At 42.5% G+C, this 25946-nt stretch overlaps 5 protein-coding genes across 6 annotated transcripts; 3 read left to right on the forward strand and 2 right to left on the reverse strand.

Annotated features, from left to right (window-relative positions):
* The first annotated feature begins 508 nt into the window (after positions 1-508).
* On the forward strand, positions 509-3553 carry si:ch1073-456m8.1 (leucine-rich repeat flightless-interacting protein 2). The gene is made up of 6 exons (XM_037251523.1): positions 509-731; positions 1007-1081; positions 1415-1453; positions 1601-1762; positions 1836-1919; positions 1993-3553. The coding sequence occupies exons 1-6, from the start codon at positions 639-641 to the stop codon at positions 2440-2442; spliced, it is 903 nt and encodes a 300-aa protein (XP_037107418.1). The 5' UTR covers positions 509-638; the 3' UTR covers positions 2443-3553.
* avil (advillin) lies at positions 3344-10123 on the reverse strand. Its single transcript, XM_037251519.1, has 20 exons — positions 9631-10123; positions 8325-8428; positions 8161-8235; positions 7881-8077; positions 7699-7807; positions 7508-7618; positions 7212-7417; positions 7051-7129; positions 6819-6917; positions 6590-6743; positions 6407-6507; positions 6015-6152; positions 5772-5930; positions 5521-5700; positions 5295-5452; positions 4855-4999; positions 4582-4770; positions 4260-4328; positions 4076-4186; positions 3344-3984 (listed from the first exon to the last, which is right to left on the reverse strand). Exons 2-20 carry the CDS (start codon positions 8382-8384, stop codon positions 3871-3873), a joined length of 2454 nt encoding a protein of 817 aa, XP_037107414.1. The 5' UTR covers positions 8385-8428; positions 9631-10123; the 3' UTR covers positions 3344-3870.
* A 332-nt stretch (positions 10124-10455) lies between these two features.
* olfml3b (olfactomedin-like 3b) lies at positions 10456-13118 on the forward strand. The gene is made up of 3 exons (XM_037252121.1): positions 10456-10688; positions 11175-11463; positions 11549-13118. Exons 1-3 carry the CDS (start codon positions 10482-10484, stop codon positions 12331-12333), a joined length of 1281 nt encoding a protein of 426 aa, XP_037108016.1. The 5' UTR covers positions 10456-10481; the 3' UTR covers positions 12334-13118.
* Positions 13119-13226: 108 nt separating this feature from the next.
* On the reverse strand, positions 13227-16684 carry cdk2 (cyclin-dependent kinase 2). The gene is made up of 7 exons (XM_037252123.1): positions 16213-16684; positions 15279-15356; positions 15086-15206; positions 14819-14989; positions 14649-14750; positions 14037-14240; positions 13227-13887 (listed from the first exon to the last, which is right to left on the reverse strand). Exons 1-7 carry the CDS (start codon positions 16326-16328, stop codon positions 13783-13785), a joined length of 897 nt encoding a protein of 298 aa, XP_037108018.1. The 5' UTR covers positions 16329-16684; the 3' UTR covers positions 13227-13782.
* Positions 16685-18881: 2197 nt separating this feature from the next.
* pmela (premelanosome protein a) lies at positions 18882-24373 on the forward strand. 2 transcript variants are annotated; one of them, XM_037252170.1, is made up of 12 exons: positions 18882-19046; positions 20084-20179; positions 20268-20414; positions 20509-20646; positions 20828-20989; positions 21071-21355; positions 21844-22521; positions 22625-22786; positions 22865-22967; positions 23089-23294; positions 23374-23464; positions 23917-24373. In XM_037252170.1, exons 1-12 carry the CDS (start codon positions 18986-18988, stop codon positions 24062-24064), a joined length of 2277 nt encoding a protein of 758 aa, XP_037108065.1. In that variant the 5' UTR covers positions 18882-18985; the 3' UTR covers positions 24065-24373. The 2 variants fall into 2 exon arrangements, with proteins under 2 accessions (XP_037108065.1, XP_037108066.1); XM_037252171.1 differs by having other exon boundaries at positions 18883-19046; positions 23920-24373.
* Positions 24374-25946: the final 1573 nt, after the last annotated feature.

Genomic DNA, 25946 nt, shown 5'->3' on the forward strand with positions numbered 1-25946 from the left:
CCATTCACACCCATATTCACACCTATGGGCAATTAAGAGGCTTCAATGAACCGTACATGGACGTTTTTACAATGTGGGAGGAACGCCGATTCTAAAGACCCATGACTGACAGGGGCACTTAGAAAGTTGGATTTCCAATTGCATTGGTGGGACTAATATTTTTTCCATGATGACCTTTCCTGTTTTCTGTCAAGATTCTCAAACACTTAGTCATTTAGCCTTTCAGTGTGATTTGTTTTAAAGAAATAATATCAATGCCATTGGTTGACAGCAAAATATCTAAATACTCTCACTCGAAATACAAAGTAAAAGTATACACTGCAGTCATTATGAATATGGAGTACTTGATAAATCCGCAGTTTAACTTTAATAATGTATTTATAAACTATAATCATTTTATCAACTTTAATCTTGTTAATATTTCGTTTTTATATTGTTCATCGTTTTGCGTACCAGGTTTGTGAGCGTCAGATACGTTTTGTCCCTGGTGGCTCTCCGTACTTAACTGGGCCGGGCTTTGTCATGGTACTGTTACTTAGCAGCCGCACTGACTGTTACTGTTACGTAGGAGAAACACGCACCGTTTGAGCTCGGGGGTGTCTGCCTTATATAAACACTTGTGCGTATAGATATACAAAATGCATTCAGTTACTCTGGACAACAATGGCTCTCCAAAGAAGCGGACGTTTTCACGTAGCGAGGATGAATCACTCCGTAGTATCATAAAGGAGGTGAGCGGAGAGAAAGACAATCAGCGGGGTTTTTTTGTTTTTTGTTTTAGAGTGCAACTCCAATGAGTCGTTCGGTTTCTTGAAATAGTTCAACTTCACATGATGTAGTTAGCTAGAAAGTGATCATTATTGTAGTCGTCAATGTCTTCCGTGAGACATTAACATATTCGTTTCAACCTACTTCCTCATACCAGTTAGCTGCGCTGCCGTGTTGACTAATGCTCACGTCGAGATGTTAAGTGCTGTATGCGTGTGTGCGTGCGTGCGTTCACCAGGCTGAGAGCTCATCCAGGCGTCTGACACGAAGCGACAGCCGACCCGGGACCCTGAAAAGGAGATCTGACAGCCAGGTAAGGAGCCGCAGTCCATGGAGAGCGACATGAATCTCTGGCCTGTATCCAAACTCGTACATTAAAGCTAAGCGTCATCTGGAGTTTGTGAGTATGAAGTGTCAAAGAAATTCTAGGACCTTTGTCACAAAAGATGTATTCAAATCCAAGATTTTTTACCTGCAGTGTAGGTTGTCTTCAAAAGATCCTGCTGTTTGCTTTGTCAGCATGCGAAAAGAGGAAGGATTTGTGTCAGGACAATCGCACGTGCCTTTGAGCATCTGACAGTTCCTGTGAAAGAACATTGCTGTGCTGGAGCAACCAATTATTATTTAAAATGTTTTTTTTCCCCAGCAATCCGACCAGGACATCCCAATGGGACTCTCAGAGATGGTGAGAATATATTAAATAAAATTTGCAGTCATCCATCATGTCCCTGATGAGGCTTCTTCTTGAGAGCTTGTTAAGCGCACACTCACACCCACACGCTGCCATGCGAATTCAGCCCACGCTGATTTTCTTACCGTGTCTGTTGTGTAGCTGGAGCTGCAGGCCAGCTACGACGAGGCGGTGCACGAGCTGCGTGGGCTGGAGGTGGAGCGCGAGGCTCTGTTGTTCCAGGTGGACGTCCTGCAGGACACGCTGGAGGGTGTGGAGGAGCTGCTGGCCGAAACCCAGAGGGAGGTTGGACAGGCTAATATGGTGCGTGGCACAAACGTGGTAGTTTGGTTAAAGACTTTGTGACAAAAAAACAAACATGCCTGTCTGCTTTCAGGAGTTAGAGCGAGAGCGGGAGGCCAAGAAGAAACTGGAGCGTTTGGTCCACTCTTTAATGCAGGAAGTGGAGACATTAAAAGAGGTCATGTGACTTTCAACACAAACACTACCATATTGCCAGAATGAAATTTTGATATTTTGCTTTCTCCTCGCAGGAAGAAAATGCTCTTGCGCACGTATCGGAGGACAGGAATGAAAGTGAAGTGGACGCAAAGGGAGGGGAAAGTCAAATGGACGATCCGACCCAGGAAACAGCACAACTTAGCTCAGCCAGCGAAGCCACTGCTGCGTGCGACGATGCGCATTTGACCAAGGCAGATGAGGGGAGTGTCGTGACCAAAGTGAAGTGGGTGGCCAACAGCGCCCCCTCCCTTGCCCTGGACGACCCGCTCTGTGAGGACGGGGTGCACCGGAGGCCTTTCAAAGGCGAACGAGACCAGTCCCCGGATAAGAGCGACTCGGACACGGCGAGCATGTACGAGGACGCATCTACGGAAACCCCTGAGCAGGACGCCGTCCCTCCAGAGTTGCTTCATGACTCCGAGAGTAAGGACGGCAATGAGTCCCAGGGGCCCCGAAATGATGACAGCTGCCTTGTGTCTTAATTTATTCTGAAGCCATGCATCCTTTTTCACAGCTACCATTCTCAGTGGTTCTCAAGCTGATACTTCTTTTTCGCCAATCGAATCTTTACTACCTGTCTTTTATACTCGAAAAATGTTTAGCTGCTGCTTGAACAAGAAATAAATGTGTATACAGGGAAACTAGAGTAAGCCGCACAATTGCTCAACTTGTCTGCAATAAGTCATTGTGGCTACAGTTTGGGCTTAATTGTTTTTGGGAGGCTAATTTGAGATGCAACTTTTTGGAAGGTCAAAAAGTAAGGGAACCACAATTCACTGCCTGACTGAGTGACTTAACAGTTATATTTTTATGTCTTGTATCATCGATTTTGAGGGTTTAGGGGGAATTGGCAGCATTTGCACTTTTCACAAGTTTGTGCGTTGAAAACATTCCCTTTAGAATCAAACTTGAGTGAGGGAAAGGAAGTCCCTTTGTCTGCATGGGAAGACTGCTTTGCACATTTGCAGTCCAGTTTTCATGTCTGATTGCTGTAAACTTTGTCATATTTTTAAAGCCTTTGGGAGCTGTTGATTGCATGGACATTTGTCAGTTTTTATTTCCACATGGCACATCTTCAAACCATTTTGAACACTGTTTTGCACATAGCATTGGTGTCATGGCAATTCATTTCAAGCAGGAGTTAAGATTATTTACGAATCAGGTTTCACTTTTTATCCTAATTTAAAAAGAAAAAGACAAACTACCATAAACACATCAAAATTATGTTGCCATATTTGATTGCTAAGGAAATGAGCATGTATGATCTTTGTTATGATTTATATAGTCGCTCAACATGATTGTTTTTTGTCCTAATACTTGCTTAGCCACGTAAAGCTCTGATGACTTTTTTTTTGTCTGCCACATCATTATTTGTTATAGGAACTCTGACCTGCTATGGTTAGAGACTTTCAAATAGTTTCCCTCAATCTGTTAACTCCCAATTGTAATTTTCTTTTGTTCTAAGTCATCAGATCATGAGCATTCGAAAAATGCAAAAGTATATATTCTTGTAATTTTTTTGCATTTGAGTAATTTTGAATTCTATAGTAAATCTAAAACCAGAATTGAAATTTTGGAATAAAATAACTTGATAAATCTTGTGCTTTGTTATGTTATATATTTTATTTGAACATTTTTAGTTTGATAATCGAGTCATCCCAATTTTTTTTGTTTTGTTTACCTCAAATGTTTTAGCCAGTTGTGCTATAACAATATTTGTCCAGCAGGTGGCAAACTAGATCGAAAGGAGGCAGTTTAGCCAACAGAACCCAAAGCCCAATATGATTAATATGTTTTGATTAATAAACCACTGATGTGAAACACAGACATGTAAATTTTACATGCCAAATTGTGTGCTATTTCAATGTACTCTGTAGTCGGATATGTTAAGGAGTGAAACTTGATCGATATCAAAACAGCCCCTTTTCTTTTTTCAAATTGAGTTGTTTCCATTTTGGCAAATTTGCAAACTGGTCTTTGCTGATTCCAAATATGTGGCAGAAGTCTTTGTCGGTAAGGTATTTCTGAAAAGCAGTCGACAAAATACAAGATTATATTTTAGAGACTGGCTTTGTTTCATGCAGTCAGATGAAAATGAATAAAACCAACGCATACCTCTTTCTGGGTTGGATCAACGTTTCTAGGCAATTCGTTGACAAGCTTTTTGACTAAAACCTCAGCAGGAAAACACTGAAAGGTTGCATCCTTTTCAGCATCGCTATGAACCTAGAAAGTGACAGCAACACTCAATGTTTATAACTCGTCACGTAAAAAAACATCAAAAGTGTTCTGTACGTACAGTGAAAACATCGACAAGGCTCGCCACGTTTCCCAGCTCCTTCTTCAGTTGCTCATAGCTCTTGCCCTCCTGCCAGGCAATTAAAAACAAGACACTTCATTACGTAAACTTGTAAAAGCAAAAGAAGATCCATCTAAGAGATGCTCAGAAAATTCTAAAGGGTGTGGTCAGGTTGTCTTGTTAGGTCAAACATTTTGTACCATGTTACAGTACAGTAGTTGAATAAAAAATACATTTAAAAGACACACCTGCAAAATATCATGAAATTAATATTAGCAAATTTTTGACTCAATAATTTATGCTTCATTGAAAACCCACTTACACTCCATTTGTAAGGATCCCAAGCAGTGAACCAGCCAGTGAAGGTGAGTGGCTCGAACCCTTGCTTGACCAAGATGATAGGTGTGTCAGGATCTCTGTCGCCTGGGTGTGTGTGCAGGTACTCCTGGCTGGTCACCACTGCCTCTTTGCGTTCTAATCTGTTGGCCTCCTTACCGATCCACAGAAACACCTGATAAGGCAGAATAAGCATTATTATTCTGCATATGAAGACAATATTGTATGTTTAGGTTCTGGTTCGCTTCCTCTTCACAACCTGGTCCCATGTGTCTAGTAGCATGACATCATCTTCATTGAGGTCATCCTGCGTGAACTGGGTCACCTCGGTCACGATGAAACGTCCCGACTTGTTGGAGCATTCGAACAGGCGTGGCTCATGGTCCAAAACAGTCTGCTGCAACCTGGGGGGGGGGGGGGGGGGGGGTGAGAGCGACACACACACACACACAAATAAAATAATTATAGTTTTTTAAAATAATGTTAACAACTAGGTTTCATTTGAGAAAAAAATATCATAGGGAGGTTTGCTTGAAAACATTTAAATTATCTTAACAGTTGATGATTTGAAAATGAACCCGAGTGCCATTTGAACATAAAAACCAGCCGAAAACATATTTTGCAAAATAATTTGGAAAAAGCTGTCAGAGGGGACAAAAACTCCCGCCTGCTCCAAACGAACCCGTGCGCCAACTTTACTTTTTGTCATTGGCGTAGGGTGCCTGACCTCCCAGCATCTCCCAGAAATCCAAAGGTTCGAGACCCTCGGCAACAATCTGGCTATAGAAGCCCAGCGAGTTGTGTTCAATCACGGAGCTGATCTCCTTTGCCATGTCCCTCTCATCTCCACTTGCTCCCTACAAACGCCAGACGTCAATTAGCTATTAAATGACACCTTTGTTACATTTGAAGGCCTTCTCCGTACCTTTCCACACCACAGATACAGTCCACTCTGACTCTTGAGCAGAAACACGTCATTAGAGTTGAGAGAAGAGGCGAACGCTGGAACCTCAATTGCTTTCGTATTGGAGGGCTCATAACCGTGAACCTGGAACAGTCGCACCGGTGGGTCGGGTTCAGAAAGTCCTTTTCGAGATGAGCCCCCCTGACAGAAAAGGATTACGTACGTTACATGAGACAAAAACAAAATCACACTGGCATCCAATTTGGTCAAACCTCAAAGATGACCATTCTGCCTTTGAAAATGGCCAAAAAGTGTTTGGGTTCTTTTCCCATGGTCACTCTGACTTGAACCGGCGCCCCACCGTACATGTGGTCCATATCAATGGCGTGAAGCACAGACGCCGCCAGTTCGTCCTGTGTGGCATGACGGCCCTAAAACAGCACGTGATTGGTTTTAGTTTGGTCCAACCTCCAAAGATGACGCGGGAAGACGGACTATTTGTGTTGGGGCTTCACCTGCCATATGTAGAGTATGAAGCTCTGCTTGTTGTTCACCATGTAAGAGTAGAGGATCAAGTAACAGTCTCCTCCGTAGAAGTAGCCGTGACGATGAGCGTCCATGGGCACCAACTCCAGATTTTCAATTCTCCAAACCTAAGGGGAATCAATTTGATAAGCTCATGTGAAGCCCCGAGCAACTGTGATGTCATTTTCAACCGACAGCAAGTGGCAAAATGGCCGCCCCCTGAGATGGATCCATTTTGCTGCTTAATTCCTTTTCCACAAGTGGAATATTAATACCGTGTTCAGACGAGTCGGGGTTCATGGAACATATCACGGCATTTGTGTTAACGGAATGTTAATGAGGCTTAAAAAGTATTTTAGACGGCAGATATTTTGTCACAAACCTCCACTTGACCTGTACCATCGTCAACCATCCTTTCTTGTGCAGCTATCTCTGGCATCTCATGCATCAGAGCGACATCAAATTTCTCTTGTGTGACAGTCGCTAAAACAGTGCAGAAAAAAAGGATTCACTAAGTCACGCCGATTATTTGACGATACGTGCAGCCATGTTGTGTATTCCATACCAACTTTGCCCCTTGTGTGTGCTTTTCCCAGGCCTTGTGGTTGGTCCTTCACCGTCCACGTCTGGAACAACTGCTTGAAAAGGGCCGACTCGGCTCCGTCATTCATCACCTCCACGTTTGTGGTGCTGGGGTAGTCGTTAGCTTTGATAAACTCCTACCAGGACAAGTCGCACAGTGTGTAAACACGCTACTCATCACCGACAAGATGTCTAGATGTGCGTCAAGTCACCATAGCTCTGGATATGGCCATCTGTTTCTCAGCTTTATTGGCCTTCTTCCCTTTCCATACAAACAATTTTGACCCAGCATGGTCCAGAATGTAGCAGTCCTGCATAGATTTGACAAATGGCTCTCAAAACATCAACATTGGGAGATATTAGAAGAAAAAAAAAAAGGATTACACGACTGGATCAGATAATAAATGCTCGGTGACCCAGCTCGATAAAAATACAGTAACTCACATGATTGTTAAGCAGTTCTTGCACTAGTGGTCTGCGAGCAACCTCTACGACCTTCATCTGCCCTTTAGCGTCTGACACACTGGAAAAAGTACACAAAAAGAAGACCACATACTGGCAGAAGCAGACTGAAGCGCATTGTTGTGCCGGTGGGTGGAGCTTACTGGTAAAGAGTGAGTTTTCCTATTTGTTCCTGGTTCGGGGCTTCATCAAGCGGTCCATCTGTCAGATGGATGCGCCTCTGCCCAAGAACGTCAATCATACTCTCCATGATTTCAGGACTGTCGTCCTCCTCGTCACCCTCGATCACCTTGATCTCGGCACGACCACCTCGCTCTCTGTCTCGAATGTCTTTGGCCAGCAGCATGCCCTGAGGGTCCACAACAGATTTTTAAAAGGTATGACATCACCACATTGCAATGATGCAGAAAAAAAAAAAAGTCAATCACAATAATCTTACTTTAAGTCTTTCCTGACTATTGCTCTTTGGTCCATTCCACTGGATGATGACCTTACCCATGTCCAACAAAAACACATCCCCCAGGTTGAAGCTCTGCCAGGAAAACACCACCTGAAACCAGTCGGAGAGTGTGTACACAAGGTGCTCTGTGCCCCTGGTGTTACATAAGCGGCCTGCAATCCCACGCTCACCTCCTTGGCCACCACCCGTTTCCTCCCTTTGACATGAAGCAGCCTCTGTACGTCGTAGGTGTTGACTTCGGTGTGCTTCATGCCCGATGCAACTCCGCCTTTCTTGTAGCTGCAGTTTGTGAGACAAGACTGAGATCATCTAGGTTAACCCCCCACACACCCCAACTTCCACTTTCACTCACATTATGCCATGCTTAAAATAACCCCAGAATACATCGGACTCGTGGTCTTGAACTTCTCGGAGCTGAATCGGCGAGGAACCCAAATAGTCATCCAGCTGTGCGGTGTAAACTGCAGCTGCCCCTTGCTCATCCAGTGAGGACTGTGAGCCGATCCAGAAGTGGATGTTGCAGTGCTGGGAGCCTTTGACTTTCGGGGTCTGGACATTTGAGAGTCATGTGAACAGAAAAGGAGTCCGGATACATTTGTTTTCCATCATATGAAGATAGATCTTCTACTTACGTAGAGAACAACATAGCAGTCGCCCTCATAAAATTGTCCATGTGACTTCTCAGGGACTTGAACAAGCTCCATTTTCTGTTTCACAAGGAGAGAACATCTGTTTTCACCATTACATTGTACCATCTCTGTTACGGAAAGATGTGATGGGGAAACTACACAAGTACCTCGACTCTCCAGATTATGATCCCAGGAGTGTGAGTTACGGCTCTAAATGTGTACTCCATATTGCACGCAGTTGTGGCAGGCCGCTATTGTTTCTTCTTTTCACCTGTTTCAATAAAAAACATCACCCGGGAGACACATCAACAACGTCAACAAAACCAATACAATGTTAAACAACCTTACGTACCTTCAAGAAGTTATCTTGGCTGATTTGCTAACAATAAGCAATCATTTAATACATACAGCCAGCAAAACTATTTGCATGCATTTGTATTTAGCGAGACTTTTTTCAAAATTCGGCCCAATCATTGACCTTGTAGGGAAATTGGTTAAAAACAAGATTGACTTGTATTGTACACATACTTTCTTCCAGTGCCATAGCGTTTTTTGGACACTAAAAGTAACTAAAATTCTTTAAAAATACATAACAGAAGCTTTGTGATCATTTCTTTGTTTTAAATAATGTATAGCCAACTTGGGTGGGGTCTGCTTTAGGTCGGCGGATCTGTGAGAGTGAGGGCTGCGCTCCTGTGGGAGTGGTTAAAGCCGCATTTAATCATGGCAACTCAAAATGGCTCCTTTCATTCCCTTTAAATGCAACATTTATATTTAATGAGATATTTGAAATGTCATTTTTGTTCATGAACATGCATCCAGTCCCTTCTGGAATAATCTTCTAACACTTCCACGTAATTTTGTAACCGTTCTTCTCAGAAAAGTGACGAACGACAAGAATCGAAACATCAGACTTTCTTTTTCCATTTTTTCCAGGACTTCTCGTTACATGTGCCTTAGCACATATGCACTTAAAAAAAGGCATGAATGACAAGTTAAATAACATTTTCAGCCTTGTAGACTCTTAAATGCCATGACTTTGCCATTTTTCCAGGAATCCTCGCATGTGCCTCAACTGGAATGACGTCATGCAAGTTACTGGCCAAAATGAAATAAAATGACACAGCATTCCAAATTGAGAGTACTGGAAAATGGTCATGAATCAACAGCATGAGCACAGCGGGTCACTTAAGACTTTTTTTTTTTTTGATTGAAGTGGAAACAATTGGCACAAAAAGAAGATTATTCCTTTCAGCTTTTTGATCTTGGAAGACCACAGAAGGTGGAAATAATCACAAAGTAGCAGACTAACTTATTACTCACGCCAACGACTGTTTGGCTTCCTGCATTTGTCAGCCCTGTAATTAAAAGTACTGTGATCTGGCAAAGCCAAATAACAACCTAAAACGTCCTTTAGTAAAACAATGTTCAACCCAAGCACATTTTCAAGTGAAGCCAACAAATTATACTCACAATTATTCAACAGATTTGAACAAAATGTTGGCCTTGCTCAAGATGTCAGGTTAGGTAAATTCCCCATCTGAACACGTTGCTTTGGCAACAGGGGACTTTTAACATGGTCAGAAAGGCTATGATGTCATAGAGTAGTGTGTCTTCTCTGATGTCATGTTGCTCACGGACACAACAAAAAGAGTCTTACCAGTCAAAACATTTTGGAATTTGGGGAAGAAATGTCCATCCACGAGTGTTCTATAGCACTTATCATTAGGGTCATGAATTTCAATGTTCTTCCTGAGGTGGCTCCAAAAACATGCACCTGAGGGTCACTGAAAACTATAAATAGTACTTAAGTATACATGTGAATTTTACTGGTTATGTAGTGTCAATATACTCGTCAGGAAAGATAGATATTTAAAGCCAGAACTACAAAACTGTCAGGCAGACATGCTGACTCATACTTGTTTTTCCTCAAGCACATCAGGTTTTGATAATAATAAAATAAGTGCATATATTTAACAATATTAATCAATTAAAGGTAAAGTTCAACAACAGGTCGAATTTAACTCTGAAACGTCATAGCTATAAATGACAACGCATGGTAGAATCCAGATTACACAAGATATTATAGGTCAAAATTAAAACAAAAAATTGACTATTTCAAAAACCTGATGTGCTACAAAAAAGTCTTTTTTTTTTAAAATCAGTTTCAAAAATGTTTAGGGACACAAAACTCTCTCTGTTGACCAGTGGTCCTGCTGTCACAAACTATTTTTTATAAAAAAGTAGAAGAGGTTACATATTACATGTATCTTCTTCGATTCGGAAACAAGGAGGAACAGGCCTGCCTCTTCCATCTCCACCAGATGTTGGTGGCTCCTCCCACTGAGCTCAGCTGGACATTCCAGCCCACCTCTGGGGATCTGCCGGTTCCCCCACACACTCGCCAGTCTACGGGAGCAGGAAGAGACAACATGAGAGGACTCGTTGTCTTCATCAGTACGCTGTGTTTGGCCGGCGCACAGCACCAGGCTCTGATTGACTACTTGGAGCGGCGGCTGCTTGCCATTGAGGTGAGACTTTGCTTCTTGCGCTCCACGAGGAAACTTCCAGCAAAAGGGGGCAAAGGCAATGGAATGCAGAAGTGCGTCAACCCCTGTGGAAAAGTTTTCAATTATGTATGCCGCTCCTGTTCCATTTAGTCACCTTTGATAGGGAGGACGTCAAATGACGCATTACAATCATCTGGAATGTTAAAATGGCAGAACAAGTTGGAATTGCCAAGTTTTGCATTTATCAAGCTAATCAAGGAAGTTGTTACATCAATATCCTGTGTGGAAAGTCTCCAGTGAGTTTCTTAGAATCTCTTATCCTTTAATGGTACAGTGTACCACAAAAGGATAACAGCTTGGCGTCAAGGAAAATTCATGTTACTTTGAATTTCTAACGTGGATTATGGATGAAATCCATGTAAATATTGTGCTTCGACATTCCCTTTTTTTTTTTTTTTCCCTAAATCTGTGCTTCCATATCTGACCTCGCCCGCTTCAACAAAACAGGATCGCATCTCGTTATGGCACGAGCAGGCTACTCGCTACGCCACGGAGCTGCGGGAACTCAAGCAACATATGGTTTCGCAGCTTGAGAACCTGGACAAAGAGAAGGAGACACTCCGTGAGAGTTTGGACAGCATGGGGACGCGGGTGGACCGGGTGGAGCGTGAGCTGGACTACTTGGAGACTCAGAACGGCGGCGCTCAGCCGTGTGTGGATGTGGATGACAAGTTGATCGAGCAGCAGGTCACCCAGGTGCAGGAGAAGCAGAAGACCAAATACTTCAAACAAACTGGTAAGATTGTGCTTGGAAGTAAAAAATTGACGTTAGGATTATGAGGAGAAACATTTCTGTCTTCCAATTGTGTTGCTCTCCTTAGACTGCAGCGACATGCTCTCCACCATCAAAGCTATGAAGATTTTGAAGAGAGTGGGAGGTTCCAAGGGGATGTGGACCAGAGACACCGGCGGGGGCTCAGGGAAGGTCTTCATCTTTAACGGAACCAATGAAGACACCATCTTTGAATTTTCCAATGTGCAAGACTTCACTCGTTCGCAAAGCCTGTCTGACTCCAGGGAGCTGAAGCTTCCATCCGCCTGGAGCGGGACGGGACACATCATTTACAAAAATCACGCCTATCTCGTCATCCAGGCCGACGAGTTGACGCTGGTCAAATATGACTTGAGGAACAAGTCTGTGGCAGATAGCGTGGTCTTCCCAGATTGGGACTACATCCCTGTGTACGGTCTGAGCCCTGAAACCGTGATGGACCTGGCTGTGGATGAAGAAGGCCTGTGGGCCATTTACGCAACACATCAGAATGAGCAGCACATCTCTCTGGCTAAGATGGACAGCGGCTCTCTGAGTATCGAGCAGACGTGGGACACCAGCTGCCCCAGGCAGAAAGCAGAAGCTGCCTTCGTCATCTGCGGCACGCTATACGTGGTCTACAACACGGAGCAGCCCGGCCGCTCCCACGTCCAATGCGTGTTCGACGTCAATGACATGGTAAGCAATGAAGACGCGCCGTTGGTTTACTTCCCTAAACGTTACGGCGCTCACGCCAGTCTCAAGTACAACCCGCTGGAGAAGTTGCTCTACGCTTGGGATGATGGCTACCAGATTCTCTACAAACTTGTCATGAAGAAGAAACTTGAGGTTTAGCATCAAACGAGAGAATTGCCAACCCACATTGTGGTAGCTAAGTAGTTTTGGCCGCACTGCGTCGTGTGAGCCTACTGGCGAGTGAACCTTCAACATCTTTTGGAGTATCATTGTCTGTTGTGTCTCTTTATATTGTATGTTTACTGTACAGTACATTAATGAAAGTGTCCATTTCTTCACATTGTGACTTTTAACTGCTGACAACCTTCTGCCCAGAGGGATCTTGTACTTGGCTTTTATTATTCTTTGATATTTCTGTGATGATTTTGCCTTTAAAAAAAAAAAAATCTGCATTCCATTTTCACTCACTCAATGGAAAAGATTCATCAGTAAGCTAAAACTCTTGTTTTCACTGAAGCAGAAGGACAGTCTAAATATCTGCAGGCCTAACTCAATTTCCTACTGGTTTCCACTAAGCTCTTACATGAGCAGTGCTTTGTCTTGATATGTTTTTGCCTGGTTGTGATTATAGCTCATAAAGGCAAAACCAACTCAGCCTGATTGAGATATAGTTTACTTAATGGAGTTATAATGAAATACAAACATGTGTAATCCCCCAGAGTTAGTTTGCGTGTTCCATGTAATCAAATGTGACAGTCGTGGTTCAAATCGTTGCAAAGAATTTTAGTTCAAGCACACAGCAACATTAGATAACAATTTGGTGTTTGATGGTATTTGCTAGCTGGCTAGCACGGTTGCGTTTCCCTCTTTACACTGCGCATATCTGTGAACCAAGTCTGATCGGGTTGAGTTGTTTTTGACAAAATAAAATTGATGGAAAGTAACAACTTGGTCGACTATTAATATCATCCGAGATTTAGTGATTGGGAAATGAAGCTTCAAATTTGCTTCATGAACCAGGTGTGAACCAGAAACCGAACTGAACCCCAACAGTTATATAAACACATTTATTTATTTATTTTCAACTGTCAACAAGCAATAGCCATAAAAGGGGCTTATAAAGGGGCAGGTAAAACCTAGTGTACGAAAGTTGTGACAACCTACCAGACTGTAAAATCTGAAAATAAAGCAACCTTTGCATAAATAAGACATTTTCATTTCTGTTGACTTCTTATAGCCGGAAAATTGAACGAACAATAAACGTTGGTATTTGCACTATCCCGAAACGTGTGCTATCAATTTCTAAATTCTAAAATTTGGACAGCCTAAGGCCGGAACACGAATATAAAACAAACAAGTCTCTGGGCACAAAACTACAATATGTCTATGAATACCTACGTACATTAGAGGGTGACAATATTTAGTTTAACAATGGCAAATATGGACAAACAGAACAATGTTAGGTCTACAGAAAACAGACAAGAACATTTCAAACTGTTTTTAAAGTATCAAATGAGCATCAAAAGGATACCACTCATCAAGTGAGATCACTTACGGCTTGTTGTCGTGAAAAGAATCTGCTGCTTTTTTTAGGAGATTTTGCACAATTCAAAGTCTCAGATGAGGCAGAGGCATGGTGACATCACGGAAGAAGCGATGGACTAGAGCGTTCTTGGCCGATAACCTTTTGTTTGGATCGTAATGCAGCATTTCCTGAAAGACAAGCACAATACTTTTTGTGTAGCGGCTGTCGTCAAAACCAGACCTTAACTGAGCCAGTGCAAACATTTCATAACAGAAAAATCTCGCGGTACACCACTTCCAAGTCGAGACGAAAACAAAAATGAGGGAAATGTTCTCACTCGTAGCAGATCTCTTCCATCCTCATCCAGGAGTGGAACCACTTTGGATAGATCCTGACGGGCCCAGTTGGGGAACGACGGTTTGTAGTCCGGCATGGACGTGACTCCCGGCCACGTGGCTTCATCGGGGGTGCCGAGGGTGCGGAAGATGCGGAAGAGCTGGTCTATCTCCGAGTCGCCGGGGAACAGGGCCCTCCTTGTGATCTAAGAAAGAAGAGATTTCGCAGAGTGTCACAAAGCGTGGCAGTCGGTACACTCGAGAAAGACTGGAGGAGTGGAAACCATCCACTTAAATTCTGTGCCATGCCGCAGAGAGCAGCACATGGGGATTGAGACAGCAGGCTTAGTTTAATGACTCGGGAAAAACAAAGCCAAGGTCATCTTGGAAAATCCTCAACTGCATTGAGAAGATTAGCATTATTTTCAAAGCCAAAAATTACAGCACTAGGAAAACCTGCTCAAAACGGAAAAACAGGATATTTCCACATAATCCAGGTTATGAATGCTACAAAAGTCCGACTAAAAATGGTGGGATTTGCTGACTCACAATGAAGAGATGCAGTGGCCCAAAGCAAAAATCTTAATCATTAATTCCCAAATGGAGATTATTACCATCTCAGCAAAAATGCAGCCCAGACTCCAGATATCGACAGCCGTGGAGTAAAACTTGCAGCCCAGCAGAATCTCCGGTGCTCTGTACCACAATGTTACCACCTGGGCAAAAAGACAGAACATTTTGGTATACAAAAACATGCAGACAAAAGTCGGACTTCCTCATTTACCTCGTGTGTGTACGTGCGCACGGGCACGCCGAACGCTCTCGCCAGACCGAAGTCAGCCAGCTTGATCTCCCCCTGAGCGTTGATGAGCAGGTTCTGAGGCTTAAGGTCGCGATGGAGGACCCTGTGGGAATGGCAGAAGGCCAAACCTTGCAGCAGCTGGAAAAGATAACTCTGCAGACGTAAAGGAAATTTACGTTAATGTCTTTTATTCATAACCAGGACAGTAAATAAATTGACTAAAGAGGTCGATGGAAACACAATGTTTACCTTAATCAGAGCGAGCGGGATGCCAGTGACTGTGGAAGAATCCATGAACTTCTTTAGATCCTGGTTTAAGAACTCAAACACAAGGTAGAGCTTGTTCTCCGTGTGGATGACATCATGCAACCTTAAAAGCATCAGAAGATTTTAAAACTTTGTAAATTAGACGACAACATTGCATGCGACGGTTGGTGCTTACTTGACAATATTTGGGTGACTGAGCTCTTTGAGGAGGGAAATTTCCCGGATGGCAGTGCTTGGAACACCCTCGGTTTCCCTGGGGAGAAAAAATATGAATATATTCCTTGTTGATCGGTGACATAATTTTCCACCAGATGGCAGAAGGTGAATAATTAACCTGTATATCCACCTGCAACTGTTCATACAACAGCATAGTCATGGCACGCTGAGTAAATTCTAAACTGAGTTAAGATTAGGATTTCAGTGTAGGGTTTAAAATTTCCGTGACATTATTGCTCATGTCAAATATGTGCGGTGGTCCAAAAAAGTTTGAAAACACTGCAGTGGAGGGTGCAGTGTTTCCAATTCTCAAAGTGCGGTACTCAGGCTCACTCTAGTGGTACTTGCAAAAAATCACTGCCTAAGTACAGTCAAGTTATATTTAACTTAATAATGCAATTAAGGCACATGTCCAAACTACGCATAATCTTACAATGACTTATTATTGTATCATTTTATGCACACTTAGACCCACTACGCTACTGTATTTTAAAGTGGATCCTTATATGGTTCTTTCAGGGTCCATTGTTTTTTTTCCTTTTAGTGGTACTTTTGAAAGTTTGAGAACGACCAGTTTGTGACAAGAACAACAAGCACCACTGGCTCCAAAGTCCAGCCTTTCTTTAGACGTCATCTTACGATTCTTTTGTTTCAGTATAATCCAAAAATAGTATTTTGACTTTTATACAGCGCTGCATATACAAAAAGGATAGTCTTGAATTTAGTGTTACATTGACAGTAAAAAGCTTTGAAGTATTGGTCAGGATTTCTCCCGGTGCTCGCACACTCCAGCACCGCATGGAGACTTTGGCCCCATATCATGAACACAAAGCGGGGTTCATTGAGCAACACAAAGCGGGCTGTTGACCACACAACCCTCCCAGTTGACTTACGTGTCCAGCCTGATCTTCTTGAGCGCGACCGTTTCTCCCGTGTTCTTGTTCTTGGCTTTGTACACCACTCCATAAGTTCCCTCTCCTATCTTTTCGACCTTCTGAAAGGAATCCATCTGCCGAGGCTCGGCTGGTGTTCGACGGGAATGTCACGGCTTAAGACAGCTAAAAGCTCAGTCGCGTCTTTTGTGTCCAGCGCGCGGACATTCATCCAACCAACTGCTACTATAGTTCAAAACTCGCCCGCGTGTTGCGCACACATACGCACGGCCACCGGAGTAACGAGATCCACCGATCGTTAAAATAGTCACCCGGTGACAAAGAAACTGCTTGGTTAACGAGTTTATTAGACCCTACGGTGTAAACTAAACGAAAATACCCCGTGTGGCAATGTTTGCCGTCCAAATGCAAAACATTTCAGAACCAACACAGCTACGTTTCCCGCGTTGCCACACTGAGCGCGCGTTTTATTTTCTCCAATGTACCGATTGTCGCGAGGGCGGTGTTACTGGAAATTGTTACCGCGTCTTCGTCGACGCTCTTTGTGTAAACTATTAGAATGAATTTGTAAATAGTTTAAGTGCATTTTTAACAGGTTAGTCTAATTTCCATAATTTGGCTTTTGAGTTTAGATAACTGACTGGTCGCGATAAACGAACAAAACACTGGCCAGTTACTGGCGCGTAAGTAAATGAAACGTCTACCAGTCACACAAGTCACGTGACGTAGTGACGTTTTACGTAATCTGTGCCGCCCCTCTGGTCTGTTTGGTACACACTGCGCTACCAGCAGAATGAATGAATGAATGAATGAATGAATGAATGAATGAATGAATGAATGAACGAATGAACGAATTAATTAATTAATTATTACTTGATTAATTAAAACTGAGTGAGTGAGTGAGTGAGTGAGTGAATGAATGAATGAATGAATGAATGAATGAATGAATGAAGGAATGAATGAATGAATGAATGAATGAATGAATGAATGAATAAATAAATAGACACCAACTAGATCTATTATTTGTCCTCAAAATTTTTATTCTCAAAGTTTATTCTCATTGCTGCTTGACACAAAGACAGCAACATATTACAGTGGCCTAAGATAATATACTTTTTAGGAATTAAACAATTTCTTTTTTTTTTTAATTCAAATTCAGGCTCACTATGTTACTGTACTTTTATGATGATCCTTACTGTGGATTCTTAGAGGTACATATTTTAGGTGATGTTTGCTGATTAAAGTACAATGCCATATTAGTATTATTAATTCATATTTAAAATCAATTTCAATTATTATTTTAAATCCAGAGGAGCGAATGTTAGTGGTATCTGCAGTCAGGTGCTCTGTGGGAAGAATTTGGCCTAACTGCTTGTTTAGCACATGAGAGGTCACATGTAGTGCAGCCTCGCAGTCTGGCTGGCATGAGACTCTTGGGAGCAAGTAGCTGTGAGGAACCACCAATCAGGAATTATCATCATGAAATAGAAAATATGATAATTCTACTCTCACTTCGTGAAGAACATTGCTGTAATATGTAAAGAGCTTCTTCTTTAATGGAGGACACATTGATTGAAATATCAGTGTTCTTTTATTTTTCAGAACAACGATGGTTTACTTTTTAGATCAGGGGATGTTGAGAATAATTGTCACGACTTGTCTGTAATTAAGGGCTGTATAAATAAACTTGACTTAACTTCACTATTGTCCTTCCAGCATTAATGAATACTTGTCTTATGAATGAAACTACATCCAAAAGAAGAAAAAATCCGACTAAATGGAGCTCGAGTGTGCGTGCGCTCTTGGTGACGGAATGTAAGAGTTGCCTGAGGAGGACAACCACGGTTGTGAGAGGTTGGCAATAAATGGACTCTATTGATTTGCCATTTGCCCTTTTGTCTTGTGACACCCATGCACCCCATAACTGAAAAGTCATACGTCACACACGGGCATAAGATCTTCATGTGTAATGTGCACAAAATGATTTTTCAGGATCAGTTAAAACAGTGGTTCTAATCTGCTGTCATAAGTGGGCACATATTTTTGTTAAGTCATGAACAATTTACTGTACAAAAATGTCTGTACATTGTGTACCCCCAGTACTGTAAATAAAGCATTCTGATTAGTATCCAATTTGGGGAATATGATATTTATCCATCTCGAGGTGGCGCTAATTTTGCCATTTGCTGTCGACTAAAAATTACATCACAGTGTCAAAGGGCTCAGGTAAGGACCAATCACGACTCACCTGTTTTCTGGGTTTGGTCACGTGACGTTCACAAGCTGAGCCCTTAGGCACATCGGGTACATATTGGGACCGAAATCCAGCCCGGGAATATTTATTAACGATAGGTGGGTAAAGAAAATAAATTCTGCACTTGAAATGTGCCAAATCTACCTGTTCTGACCAAACCCAGATTGATACATAACAGCAAAGTACATATCTGTGAGAATTATAGTAACATGTTAAACTGAGGATTACCTGAAATTATTATTATTAATAATAATATAATAATTAGTAGTAGTAGTCATTCGAAAAAACGCCCAAATGAATATATGACTGAATTAGTGTCAGGGCAAAAGTTTTACAAAAGAGGGGCGGCGCCTGGGTACAGACCAGCAGTGATGTAAGAATGTCTATGATAATTCCGGTCCAGGAGCTCCTTAAAGAGAGTGAGAGGACTCCTCCAAAGTCTCTGTGAACATTGTGTTTGCGTCAGGAGCAGTTGCTGAGGTCCGGGGTTCTGGGACGAGACGCACAACCGAGGACAAGATGAAGACTCTGGTGCTACTGCTGCTGATGGCTCTGGCCTTGACATCTACCACTGCACAGAGTAAGTCAGATCATTAATTTGGTCAATTTTCTACTTTTATAGTTTTTGCTTTGGTAAACTAATGATGTCATCGATTAGTCAAGGCAATTTTATTTATAAAGCACATTTCATCCTCGAGGCCACTGGTCCTATTAGGTTGATGTAGTTCTGAAAAAAAATAAACAAGCAAGTGTTGTGAATGACCATGACTAATATGACACACGTAAGACTTCTCATTGATTACAAGCATGCCCGTTTATTACATGTGTTTGGACAACTTATTAAGGGGAACATTTCATGCCTTGTGTCACACTGGCGCAATGATTTAATGTTTTTTTTTTCAGGTGCAAGAAAATAGTCATATTAAAATGGGGAAAAAATAGAAAAGGGGTACAGTATTTAAATAATGAAGTGCTGAATTAGGCACACAATTTAACCATATTTTTTACTTGGAATAATTGGAATAAATAACTTAGAAATAATATTAATATTTAATGCTAGTCTTGTTTTTAAATAAGTGTACGTATACAAATGCAATAAATTGAACTAGTAATTGAAAAACCAAAACTGTATTCACGGTTATGTTTCCATTCATTGTGTAAAAATAACATTAGTACACTGATTATCTGGATGTCCATCAACCACATTTTGTCAAAGTGTAAACCAAAAAAACACACACACATACATGCACATGCGCACGTACACACTCACACACAGAGAAAAGGAAGGGTGTGGGATCTCATTCCTGCAGGGAAGCTTACAAATGTTGCAGCTCAGCTGATGGTCACATGAAAAGGCTTGAGGGGGATTGCAGGTCGTATGATTCGCCGAGCCTCAACCCCCCACCGCTCTCCTCAACTCAAAAATCATTGACCTCAATACTTGTAGGTGTATGGGTTCAAATAATCAATTAGGTTGAATACATCGTTCTAATATCTACTTTGAAAATATGCCGTTATTTACACAGTTTTATACTCAATGCTTTTCATTTCAACAGTATCAACGATTACTTTGCGGTATTTTAAAATGTTAATTGAAGTCAACGTTCTTCCTTCCAGGGCCTCGAAGTCAGTTCACCCGTTACCGCTCATGGAACTCCCGCATGTACCCCGTGTGGAAGGACGGAGACCCAAGATTCAGAAATTGTTGGTCTGGTGAGGATGATCATTTGCTTCTGAGAAGACCACCAGTTTGAGATCATAAAGGTTGTAAAGTGATTTTTTTTGTCTTCATCTTCTTCAGGTGGCCCAGTCGCATTTGAGCTGAAGAACGACGCACCCACGCTGCTTGGAGCTAAATCAACCTTTAATATTAATCTGGTTTTCCCTGAAAACCAAACAGTGCTCGCCGATGGGCAGGTGGTGTGGGCGCGTAACTGTACCGTCGATGGTAAGTCCATTCGTCGTAAGATCCTGAAGTCAACCTGTTTCTTCTGCCCCTCCTGCACAGCCAAATGTGGTAACCGAGGGAAACCTATTTGCAGGTCAACAATATCAGGCCGGCCAGGCGGTATATCCAGACCAAAGCAATGAGTTGACTGGTGTTTTCCCTGATGGCACGCCTTTCACCAGGATCCGGGACAGGCAGCCGCCCCGTTACGTCTATGTTTGGAAGACATGGGGTAAGACTATTGCTACAAAAATATCAAACCATAATTTAAAAAAATAAATAAAAGACCAAATAACTATACAAGAGATATTTGGGTAGTCAACTGATTACATTTGGTTAAGGAGTCTGTGTAGCTACTTTCTGAAGAGTACGTTCTAGGCAATAGTTCCTAATAATGATCACACGTGTTTCAGGAAAGTACTGGCAGGTGGCAGATGGACCCTCGTCTTCGCTCACCATCTCAACAAATGATGCCTCCCTGGGCTCCTACAGCATGGAAGTTATCATCTATCACTGCCGTGGAAAAAACAAGTTCATCCCCCTTGGCTACGCCTCCACGCTCTTCACCATCACTGGTGACCCATCAAATTATGTGGAACCTTTTATATTATCTTAAATATCATAATGACATTTGTATTATATCTCTGCATCATCAGATCAAGTTCCCTTCACCGTATCTCTGGCTCAAGTCAATGACATAAACCAAGATGACTCCAACTTCATCCAGAACCGAGCCATTGCTTTCAATGTCGACCTTCACGATCCCAGCCAATACTTGAGCAGCGCTGATATCAGCTTCAGTTGGGATTTCGGCGACAGCACCGGAACTCTGATCTCCAGGGAGCGCAGTGTCACGCACACATACATGTCAGTGGGGACCTTCAAACCACAAGTGGTCTTGATGGCGAGCATCCCCAATGGTTGTTTAACCCCAACTGCTGGTAAGATTTTAAATGTGGAAATGTCACGAAGGTTGGTCATATGGTACATGAGCAATATGATGGGTTTTATGGCACCCTCAATTACACTGTCGGCACATTAAAATTTATGTCTAGGCAATAAAAAATAATGGCCGTGCTACATATATATATATATATATATATATATATATATATATATATATATATATATATATATATATATATATATACATATGTATATACGTATGTGTATGTATTCTGCACTTTTTTGAAGTATTTCTTTTCTATTTATAATGTAAAGAAATGAAAAGCATTTGGCCATAAAATTAGGTACACCTGCACGAGACAACAATACAAGAGCTGTATCAGAAAAGTATAGTGCTATGAATATAACTAGTGATAATAGTGATAACTTTTAATTGAGGCTATTAATGTAATTTAACAATATTGTTGTGTTTTTAGTTTGCACTGCATCATAGTGAAGGCTCTTTCTATGTCATATGATACAGCTCCAGTCGTGACTCCAGCAGCCGACCCAGCAGCTGACCCAGCAGCCGACCCAGCAGCCGACCCTGCAGCGGCAGCGGTCCCCGCCCCTGACACTGACCCAGCAGCAGCGGTTGATGAGCCAGTCCCTGACGCCACTCCAGTCGAGGCCTCCGTGCAGCCGGCCGAAGCCGCCGACGCAGAGGTCGCAATTGACGAAGGAGCCGAGGAAATTGAGACTGTCTCAGCAGCACCCGCACCGATCGACACTGCGGCCGTTGCTCCGGCAGAACAAGACCCAGCCGCCACTGCCGCTCCCGGCGCAGAGGTTGACGCTGCTGCAGAAGATGTAGCTGCAGCTGAAGACACAACAGAGGTTGAAACTGCCGTTGTGGATGAAACTGCCGTTGTGGATGAAGCTGCGGAGGATGAAGCTGCGGAGGATGTGGCTGTGGTTGCCGCTGTGGCGACAGTCGCCCCTGAAGTTACCATAGCGGCGGAAGACAACGCTGTGGTGGCTGGTGCTGCTGCTGAAGACACTGCAGAGGTGGTTCAGGCTGAAACAGAAGCCGCCATTGCTAATGTCGTCGTCCCCGCAGCCACTGAGAGCACCACTGTAGAAGAAGCAGAGGCAGCTGATGCTGAGGCAGAAATGAGTGAGACTGACAACGATGTTGCTGTTGCCACGGCAGCTCCAGAAGGTGTGTTAAAAAACGTTTTTTTGTTTTTTGAGGTATTTGAGTGGGGCACCAGCATTCAGACTACAAACAATGCAAATTCTCCACTGCGCAACTTTGATTTCAGCGGCCGATGAAGAGGTTCTAACCGAAGGAGAAGTCCAAACTGAAGTCGAAGTAGATACAGCACAAGTTGCCCTTGTTGTGGTCAAAAGACAAGCGCCAGAAGTTTCCGCCGACTGCATGGTCTACCGTTACGGCTCCCTTATCACTTCTGTTGATGTCGTCCGTAAGTCATAAAACAAGAATTCTAAGCTCAATAGAAACAATATCGGCTTATAATGCTCTCTTAATTTTGTTCATGCAGAGGGAATTGAAAGTGTCGAGATTGTACAGATGTCCAATGTTGTGTCACTGGTCACTGAACTAGCTCAGAATGCTGTGGATGTCACAATTAGCTGTCAAGGAAGGTGAGGGATTAATTTGCATTCAAAATCAGTGATGTCACATTTTCAGACAAATGTACTGAAAATTCTGGAATATGTGCATCTCAAAATGCTTTTTGTTGATATTTTCTGATCTTTGCCCTAGTTTACCAAGTGAGGTCTGCACAGTCATTTCCGATGCTGACTGCATCACACCAATGGAAACGGTCTGCGGTGCAGCCACGCCCTCTCCTGACTGCCAAATGGTCCTTCGCCAGTTCTTCAATGACTCAGGCGTTTTCTGTCTCAATGTCTCCTTGACCAACGATGTCAGTCTTGCCATGGCGAGTGCCCGTGTCAGCGTGGCAGTAGGTGGGGGAATGAAACACACATTAAAGTCACTCACTGATTGAATTGTTTACTCATTTGTGTAATTTGCTTCCCATCATAGCCTCTGGTGGTTCTCCAGCTGGAACTGCCGCCATAATTTTGGGTGTGATGGTTCTTGCCTGCGTGGTGTGCTGTGTCGGGTTGATGTATAGGTGAGCTACCACATTTTGGGGCATTAAAATAAATTCAAATATATATAAGCAGACACAAAAAAAATCCTAAAAATATATTAACTTTGATCATATACTGTATGGGCTCATGGGTTCATATAGTGGTTCATATTGTGAACCTTATTGCAGCTGCACGATAATGCCCAGCAACTGCGGGCCTTCTGCCAACCTTAAACAAGATAAGTAGTTATTTATTTCATCGGGTCATAAACAACACCATTGGGAGAGCAGTGGTTCACGCAGCTCAATTTCCACTCAATCACTTCTTCACGTTTGCTCCAGAATCGACAGGTAATTTGTTGTAGGTGTAATCAAGTAAAAAGTTTGACTTTTCATTAAAAAAACAACAGAGGGGGATCCATGCGGGACTTTAAAGCAGCATTCTCATCTATAAGGTGAAATCTCATTCCCTCTCATCTTTAAATGACTTCAAGCAGGCGCTTCAAGCAGTACCAGCCCCTGAGCGAAGACAACAATGGCGGCCGCTCTGCAGTAACGTCAGCGCCTTTGCTGCTGTGGAACTTGCTGATGCGACAGTCGCCCGGAGAGAGCCGCCCACTGCTTCAGGGGAGGATTGTGTAAATGTCAACACCACAATGCACAAAATGTCTGATTACCATATTTACCTATATACTCTGTGATCATCTTGAAATAAACAAGAAAGCCAACCCCATTATGAAGATGGGAAAAAAACCTCAGCAATTTTGGTGTCTGTGATATTTATTTTGGCTTACAATATTTATAAACACTGACCATGATTTTTGGCCTTATTGTATATATCGCCTAAATTGAAAAATCAAGATTTACTAAATTGTCCACATGTAATCAGTTCTTACATATCACAGAGCACTGGTGTTGTAATGTGAATAAAATGGAACTTTATCACATTAACATGTTTGTTTGTCTATTGAGTCTTTCATAAATATTTTTTTTTCTCCATGTAAGGTGACCTTTAGTGTCAAATAAAATATATTATTAGTATTATTATTTTTATTATTAGATTTACTCATTATTGACTCTGATGATCAACAAAATATTTCTTATTAAGTCTTTGTGCATCCGGACACCAATTGTCCCATGGACAGTCCTCAGTCCTGTGGTTGAAGACCACTGCTTACTCCAGAAAAGAACTCGATAAAATATGTGCATACCTTGGGATGCATGTGTCAGGCAGCATGTTACTAACATGTTTGTCACATGACTTATTGTGACCCTGGAAGAAATGCTGACGTCAGTGTAGGAAAAACATTTCATTAAGGAGGCCAAATGAATGGAACAAATATGGTTAATAAATGACATTGAGAGCAAACTGCATGAGTCAGTTTGCTAATAAAGAAGCTTGCGCTTTGTCCTCATGTCTGATTTGAAGATAATTGGGAAGCATCAGGAGGCACCTTGTCCAAGCTACACAATGGCCTCCCTCGTTGCCGTACCTTACAACCGCCCCACCCCCCAAATGGTCTATGTCTTCCAGCACAGCATTACTCTGATTGCTAAACACAGCAGCCATTGATCAACTGATGGCCTCTTGCTTTCCATTTTGAACTACAGAAGCACCCGACCAAACGACCACCCTGCTTTGGGAATCATTTTCCACAGCTCAGACTACAACATCAGGTTGGTCAATTTGAAGTCATACGCATCATACCAAGATGATTCAATCAATGTCAGAGAGGTACAGCACCATGATTTGTCCGCCATGTCTACCAAGGCCAGATTGACAAATTAGATCTTATCTCAAAGCAGTTATCAAATTTAAAGCTCCGTGCATTTACCATATAAGATCCATACATGTTTCTTTATGTTATTTTACCCACTGAGCCAAAACCCTTTTTATGTCCCCGAGTTGATGATATCTCGATACCCATTAAGATATGAAACCTGACACACACACACACACACATACACACACACACACACACACACACACACACACACACACACACACACACGCACACACACATACACACATGGAAACAGAGATTGTAGCTCGATCCTGTCGATGATTGGATTTATGGTTCCTCTGGGGTTTCTCTGAGAAACAGAAGGCTCAATCCCTAATGGGAACATCTGGCAAGGGGTTGTGTTACTAGTACAGCTGAGATCCCCCCCTAAAAAAATCATCAAGTGTGATGCTTTTGAATGAGTATTAGCTCCTGATGCACCAAAGTGTGATACCACACGTATGCACGTTGGAAATTGATGTTTTAAGAAGATGAAGAAGAAGAACAAGAAGGACATAAGAAGAGAAAGTCAATCGCCATGAGCAGATCAAGAGTACAGGACATAGGGGGAAGGGAATGCTACAGAGCAATGCTGGTTGATTAGATTTCATAAGACAAATATAGACACAGGCCATTCCCAACACAACGCCAGACCTCTGTGGTAGAAGGCTTGCAGGATCGGATGGAAGAAAAAAAGAAATGCTAATGAAAAGGTCAGTTACATTTGTTACAAGGACAGA

The sequence above is a fragment of the Syngnathus acus genome, chromosome 5 (genome assembly GCF_901709675.1).
Source record: "Syngnathus acus chromosome 5, fSynAcu1.2, whole genome shotgun sequence".
In the NCBI taxonomy this organism is placed as follows: Eukaryota; Metazoa; Chordata; class Actinopteri; order Syngnathiformes; family Syngnathidae; genus Syngnathus; species Syngnathus acus.

Excerpts from the sequence above, each read along its gene's own strand:
- si:ch1073-456m8.1 (XM_037251523.1), top strand. The coding sequence starts at position 639 with ATGCATTCAGTTACTCTGGACAACAATGGCTCTCCAAAGAAGCGGACG. Across the intron at positions 1,454-1,600 it reads CAATGGGACTCTCAGAGATG|CTGGAGCTGCAGGCCAGCTA; the intron begins GTGAGAATATAT and ends TCTGTTGTGTAG. Across the intron at positions 1,763-1,835 it reads AGGTTGGACAGGCTAATATG|GAGTTAGAGCGAGAGCGGGA; the intron begins GTGCGTGGCACA and ends GTCTGCTTTCAG.
- avil (XM_037251519.1), bottom strand. The coding sequence starts at position 8,384 with ATGGAGTACACATTTAGAGCCGTAACTCACACTCCTGGGATCATAATC. Across the intron at positions 6,153-6,406 it reads ATGGTACAGGTCAAGTGGAG|GTTTGGAGAATTGAAAATCT; the intron begins GTTTGTGACAAA and ends GATTCCCCTTAG. Across the intron at positions 5,000-5,294 it reads CCCTACGCCAATGACAAAAA|GTTGCAGCAGACTGTTTTGG; the intron begins GTAAAGTTGGCG and ends CCCCCCCCCCAG.
- olfml3b (XM_037252121.1), top strand. The coding sequence starts at position 10,482 with ATGTTGGTGGCTCCTCCCACTGAGCTCAGCTGGACATTCCAGCCCACC. Across the intron at positions 10,689-11,174 it reads GGCGGCTGCTTGCCATTGAG|GATCGCATCTCGTTATGGCA; the intron begins GTGAGACTTTGC and ends TCAACAAAACAG. Across the intron at positions 11,464-11,548 it reads CAAATACTTCAAACAAACTG|ACTGCAGCGACATGCTCTCC; the intron begins GTAAGATTGTGC and ends TGCTCTCCTTAG.
- cdk2 (XM_037252123.1), bottom strand. The coding sequence starts at position 16,328 with ATGGATTCCTTTCAGAAGGTCGAAAAGATAGGAGAGGGAACTTATGGA. Across the intron at positions 14,990-15,085 it reads TCCCGCTCGCTCTGATTAAG|AGTTATCTTTTCCAGCTGCT; the intron begins GTAAACATTGTG and ends TTACGTCTGCAG. Across the intron at positions 14,241-14,648 it reads GCTGCATTTTTGCTGAGATG|ATCACAAGGAGGGCCCTGTT; the intron begins GTAATAATCTCC and ends CTTCTTTCTTAG.
- pmela (XM_037252170.1), top strand. The coding sequence starts at position 18,986 with ATGAAGACTCTGGTGCTACTGCTGCTGATGGCTCTGGCCTTGACATCT. Across the intron at positions 22,787-22,864 it reads CACTTCTGTTGATGTCGTCC|AGGGAATTGAAAGTGTCGAG; the intron begins GTAAGTCATAAA and ends TTGTTCATGCAG. Across the intron at positions 22,968-23,088 it reads ACAATTAGCTGTCAAGGAAG|TTTACCAAGTGAGGTCTGCA; the intron begins GTGAGGGATTAA and ends TCTTTGCCCTAG.